Source organism: Arachis hypogaea, chromosome 12 (assembly GCF_003086295.3).
Source record: "Arachis hypogaea cultivar Tifrunner chromosome 12, arahy.Tifrunner.gnm2.J5K5, whole genome shotgun sequence".
NCBI classification, from domain to species: Eukaryota; Viridiplantae; Streptophyta; class Magnoliopsida; order Fabales; family Fabaceae; genus Arachis; species Arachis hypogaea.
Window position 1 is genome coordinate 39,261,193 of NC_092047.1, and position 6,034 is coordinate 39,267,226.

Here is a 6,034-nt window from a genome sequence, read left to right on the forward strand (position 1 = left end):
AACACATCATAATGATTATTTTTAGTGATTAATTTATATATACACATGATATTTTTTATAAACTATATATACCATATAGCCTTTTAACCTAATCAAATGTTTTTCATCATATAATCATATTTTATTGTTGCCGAAACTCAATACAATTACCTCATTTATAAGATTGATAAATGTTAAATGAATTTTCGGATAGTTCACTCATATCAAATTAATAATGGGAATTTTAACCCCTGGATTACAGGTCAGGCAAATTTTATGCGTTTAAATTTTAAAATGTACAACTTGACAAGCGTACAAATTAACCTTTTAAATGATCGAATTGCTCTTTTAAAACTAACAAGTTAAAGTGTACATGGTCTGTAATTTTTAATATAGTGTATGATTATAGTAATAAAATAATTTAATTAAATTATTCATAATTTTCTAAATTCTTTTATTAATATAGTGACCAAAAGAAACAACTTTAAAATTTATTAAAAAATAAGCAAACTTATTTAGGGTATTTTTATTTGAGAAATGTTATTTCAGTAACAAAAAGTATATCCACAATTAACTACTAAAAATGAATTATGTAAATTGTTCTTTTAAATTTTTTAATATTTATCAACTAAGAATAATTTGAAAAATCTATTTCTCAATTATTAGTCGTCTTATTGTTATTTGTTTTAGTTATTAAAATAACATTTCTATTTTCATTTTATTTTAAGAAGTTAAAAAATTGGGGTAACGAATAACGATAACGAAGTTGTGACTTGAAAGTGCAGGTCCTGGTTTTTTCTTTCTTTCTTTTAAGTCACCAAAAAAAAAAAAAAACTTGTACTTGAAAGCGCTAAAGTGCAGGTATAAGTGCGGCGCATGGAATCAGAAGTCAGAAGACATATTGGACGAAATGAAATTTGGTAATGCCGTAATGGTAACTGGTAAGGTTGGTAAACTAATTACTGCTAATTAGCATTTAGCAGTGGTAGTGGAAAAACTCGTGTTGGTGACAAGGCAAGCCATCGTGCACCACACATACACCTAACCCACCACCTTCGCCACATCACATCCTCACCACAACATTGTCACATAGACACATACTCTACTCTCTCTCTCTCTCTCTCTTATGTTTTCTGTGGCCACATGAACTCCAACAACACCACCTCCAATACTCAGTCAATGGTGACACCAACGCCAACTGCCACAACCGCCACCACCACCACTGCCACCGCCACTGATGCCTCTGCCAAGAAGGTCAGAAAGCCTTACACCATTACCAAGTCCAGAGAGAGCTGGACTGACGAAGAGCACGACAAGTTTCTAGAAGCTCTTCAGCTGTTAGTCTCTAATTTCCATTATTCTATTTTTATTTCTTATTTTCTTTCTTCTTTTATTAGGACAAAATAAAATTGCATTTGTATGTTCCTTGACTTGTTTTCGTGGTTCTTATTGCCAATTTGGAGTGTTTTTTTTTTTCATCATCCTTAGTATCCTTTTAAGTTCAAATACCTGATTTAGTTGACCTTTTTTTGCTGAAAGAGAAGAATAAGAAAATAAAAAAGAGAAAATAAAGAGAAATTGGTCCTTAGTATTTGTAGTTCGCTAATTTCAGATAAGAATGTATTTTCAATTGTTTAATTTTACTTCTCACATCTCACAGTTTATGCTTAATGGTAAAAAAGTAGTGTGATTGTTATATATAATGTTATGATTACATGCTGAAAATTTAAGCAAAGGCTATTTTGATAACAAGATTTCACAACTAAGCCTTGCTTTTAGATTCTGATTGATTTGCTTCGTACTAATTGGTTAAAATTATGTTCTTCATTTCAAATTTTTAAGTGAAGGACTCTGCATTTCAGTTACTGATATCTTGTGGATTATTCAGATTTGACAGAGATTGGAAGAAAATTGAAGATTTTGTAGGATCCAAAACAGTTATTCAGGTTAGGAGATCGCTCTTCGGCTATATTGTTCAGTATTGTTTTCATGCTTGTATTCTATTTGGTCATTGTTTGTGACTCACTATTAACTTTGCAGATCCGAAGCCATGCCCAAAAATACTTTTTGAAAGTTCAAAAGAATGGAACAGTAGCACATGTGCCTCCTCCTCGCCCTAAGCGCAAAGCCGCACATCCCTACCCACAAAAGGCATCAAAAAATGGTTTGCTTCTATATTACATGGTCATATTCTTTCCTATGAATTCACAACCTTACTAAGTTTTTGACATGAGTTTTTGGATTTCCAGTTTTGATGGCACTGCCAGCATCCATTGCTTATGCTCCTTCGACAAATGGCCTTGCACCTGGGTATGCCACATGGGATGAAGCTTCTCTGTTGGTGAACACCGGATCAAATAAATCATTGACCTGTCAAGATGAACTCAGCAATCTTCATGGAAATGAAGGCATGCATATTTCTTTTAAATTATTGTTTGTTTGATGTTAGTACACTATGTTGGCTGTGCTAAATGGACCTTTCCACAACTTATTATGTTATATGACGTTACTGATTCAGCTGATATTGGATCGAAGGGGATAACACAGATTAGTAACAGCAATCTTAATGGTGTCGGGAACTCAACTAGAAAGCTATTGTCTTCTGAGATACCAAAGCAAGGGAAACCAGCGCCAGTTATTCATGGTAATCTCATGTATATTGACTTTTATGTCTTGTTTGTTTACAAGTTGAATTTTAGCAATGGATGGTGATATGTCATTTTGGTCATGTTTCACAGGTTTGCCAGATTTTGCCGAAGTTTACAGCTTCATTGGAAGTGTTTTTGATCCTGATACAAATAACCATGTCCAGAAGCTGAAGGAAATGGATCCTATAAATTTTGAAACTGTGAGTTGAATGAATCTTCTGTTCATTTTGCTAAATGACATGCTGACAACTCTGCTCTGTCACAAGTAACTTCAGATGTGAAACTTAGTGGCATCATATGATAGAGATAGATGCACTTCGAAAATATCATTAACATACTATTATCGAATAAAGTAAAACTTCTAGGATTTATAGTAAATTTATAATGGATATGTGATGAGGATATGACGAAGAAGTTAATCCTTATGTGGTCCCTAGTAGCATAAAATGATATAGCTGTTCTTTAATTTAATTTTCGCTCCTGAATAACATTTTTTAATGATTGAGTTTGTCAAAGCAAGATTTGGGAGGACTACTTGATTATATCCATGTGGACAGAATTAAATCAACCAAATTATTTTTTTATGTGTCATGAGTTTTCTGTCGGTAGATTTGTGTTTGGATATGGACTAAAGATTGATGCTGTTGTTAGTCACTGCTAAATGTTCTCTAACATTTTATTTAAGGCTTGCTAAAATATTCCTTCAAATTGAAAATTACCATCCCTAGAAAATTTCAAGAACTAGGCAGGTCATCGCCATCAGGTATAGCTGCTAGGTTCTTGGTTATGAAACTTGTGGGCCTATGTAAACTTCCAGTACATTGATGGCTAAATAAAGCAGTGGTTTCTGTAAAGAAAAGGAATATTATGCTTTCTATCACTTCGATTGGCAGCAAAACATAAGGTTGATTGTCCCATTCATTTTTTTCTGTGTAAAGTTTGTTAGTCTATTTATATAGATACACTAAGGCCATGTCAGCTATTGGTATTTTGGCATGATTGCTTTCCAATAATTTCCATTGGACTCATTCGTAAATTTTCCCCAATTCAACTTCCTTACCTTCCCTCGTTTTTGCATGCAAGTGAATTTCTTTTCAATTGAAATGATAAATTAATTTTAAATTTCTGGTTCAGTGGGAATTGACTTGCTTGTATTATTGTTGTTCTGCAGGTTTTGTTGTTAATGAGAAACCTCACTGTCAACTTGTCTAGCCCTGAATTTGAGCCGATGGTAAGTTTTGAAATCAATTCATGAATTGATTATATTGTTTGGCATCAAATTTGCAAAGAAAAGTATATCCCTTTTTAAAAGAATGGAAATATAAGATACTCCATGAACACCAAAAACAAAGCCATCAAATCATATATCATGCATATATTTATATGTTCACATATTTTTCCAACAAAGTAATCACCACCAGAAAACCAAACTTTTCCAAACAGAATAATCAAATTTGCTATAGCAAAATAATCAAACGTATTTATAGCAGCATAATCAAATTTTTACACTAAATACATATCCCTATATGGTGGCTGATTTTTGTGTCCATATAGCATTGTTGGAAATCAAATTGTATTGTTTCCTGTTTGCACTGGGTTGTGCTCTGATTGATCGTATTTACTAGCAGCAGTTTATCAACATGAAATGCAACGTCCAAAGAAATCCCTGTGACATTGCTATTTTTAGGATATGCAGCACGATTTCCTTCTTTTTTTTTTTTAATTTTCTGAGCAAATAAAATATGCACTCTGTTTTGATCCTTCCTGTGTGGTTCTGATTTCTGAATCCTGAATAACATGCTTTGTTAACTCAATATGAACTTGTCACAATAGATAACCTTTCCCCACTCCCCACCTGATAGCAACAACAACAAAGACTTGTTTCACTAGGCAGGGCTGGCTAACCTGTCAGTAATAATTAAATATATAAAGCCATAAGCCATGCATACAAGTGTTTCACTTTCTGTTATTATAATATGTATTTTAATGTTAAGAAAGGAGTAAATTATACTTACCTCCCTTGAGATTTGCTCAATTTATACTCACACGTCGTGTTAAAATTTGGCAACTTAGGTGAGGTTAGTATATTTTAGACAACTAGAGGTGAAGTTAGCGTAATCTGGGTAAATCTGGGGGGAGGTGAGTGCAATTTATCCTAATAATAAAGTTTAATAAATGTCTCACCTTTTGTGTTGGCTTCCCCCAATATTCCCATTCCTCCTGATGGAACTAGTTTATAGATATGACTTGGATGAAAACTTTATCTGATATATTCTTTTATTTTATGTCATTAAATCTGAGATCTAACTGGTTTATCTTTATTTTATGGTTTAGAAGAATGTATTATTGTCAACATATGATATCAATGCCATGACAGTAGGAGTTACAGCAGGAATTGATGTCAAGAAGCAACCGAATGACCTATCATGTCAAACTGTTTAACTATTAGCAATTTTTTAATTTGGTAAGTATTTTTGTCTTTATCTCCTTAATATTTTAGTCGTCTTCTGATTCTATACCTGTTCTTATCATAACTTCTTATATTATATAGTTAGGTAGGTCAAATTTGGAAGGAAGACTTGGGAGAATTTGCTTAGCCAGCAGTGAGGCATGATATTTTGATCTTGTTCTTGCTCTAAAGCCTGTAAATGTAACCTTTGTCCTTTGTAAAACAATAGCCAGAGATAGTGTATCAGTGTATGTTAGAAATGCTGAACAGAAGAATACATTTTCAGCTTTTTCTAAGGTCCACAGCAATTGTTGTATTGCAGTGATTCTTGTTGCTATATTTTTAGAAATATTGTCTTCTAGTAGTACACAGGGTCAATATATTAAAATGTTTGTAATAGTATATATATCTGTATGAAAAAGCAGAGGAAAAAGAGGAAAAAGGATGCTCTACTTGTCAATATTTTTATTACACTTGAGATTGAGAGGCTCGCGAAACGGGGAAAGTGGCAATCATGATCAAATGAGTAAAATGGCAAGAACATAATAAAAACAAGTCACAAATTCTCCTTCTGTTTCACAATTCTCACTCCAAAATGTGAAAATGAAAGCGAAGCTTATTGTTGGCTATTTGAATCTATTAGCAAAAAGGAAAAATAATTTAATATCTCTTATCCATTTTAGGAAAATAATAATTAAAGAACAAGAATAAATAAAATCAATGTGATTAATTGAAAAATTAGAATGAAATTTTATGTTTAGTTCCATTGAAGGTGTGAAACTACGCAAAGTTTAGGGTTTGAAAAGTGTGCCTTCATGTTTGATATGGACTTGCATGGGACATTCGCACATGTCTATACTTGTCCCAGTGTCATGTATTTTTTTTCTCCTTGTATTTTCCAGTCGAGAGTGATCCTCTCCAGTGAAAAAAACTGGATGGTATCTAGTGCTTAATCTAA

At 32.7% G+C, this 6,034-nt stretch overlaps 1 protein-coding gene across 4 annotated transcripts; it reads left to right on the top strand.

Moving 5' to 3' along the window:
• Positions 1–738: 738 nt before the first annotated feature.
• On the top strand, positions 739–5,538 carry LOC112727328 (protein REVEILLE 8). Of its 4 annotated transcripts, none has more exons than XM_025777028.3 (9): positions 739–1,316; positions 1,868–1,925; positions 2,020–2,143; positions 2,229–2,387; positions 2,498–2,623; positions 2,718–2,827; positions 3,799–3,858; positions 4,962–5,091; positions 5,179–5,538. In XM_025777028.3, exons 1-8 carry the CDS (start codon positions 1,123–1,125, stop codon positions 5,067–5,069), a joined length of 939 nt encoding a protein of 312 aa, XP_025632813.1. In that variant the 5' UTR covers positions 739–1,122; the 3' UTR covers positions 5,070–5,091; positions 5,179–5,538. The 4 variants fall into 4 exon arrangements, with proteins under 4 accessions (XP_025632813.1, XP_025632814.1, XP_025632815.1 ...); XM_025777029.3 differs by having other exon boundaries at positions 5,183–5,538; XM_025777030.3 differs by having other exon boundaries at positions 4,965–5,091.
• The last annotated feature ends 496 nt before the right edge of the window (positions 5,539–6,034 follow it).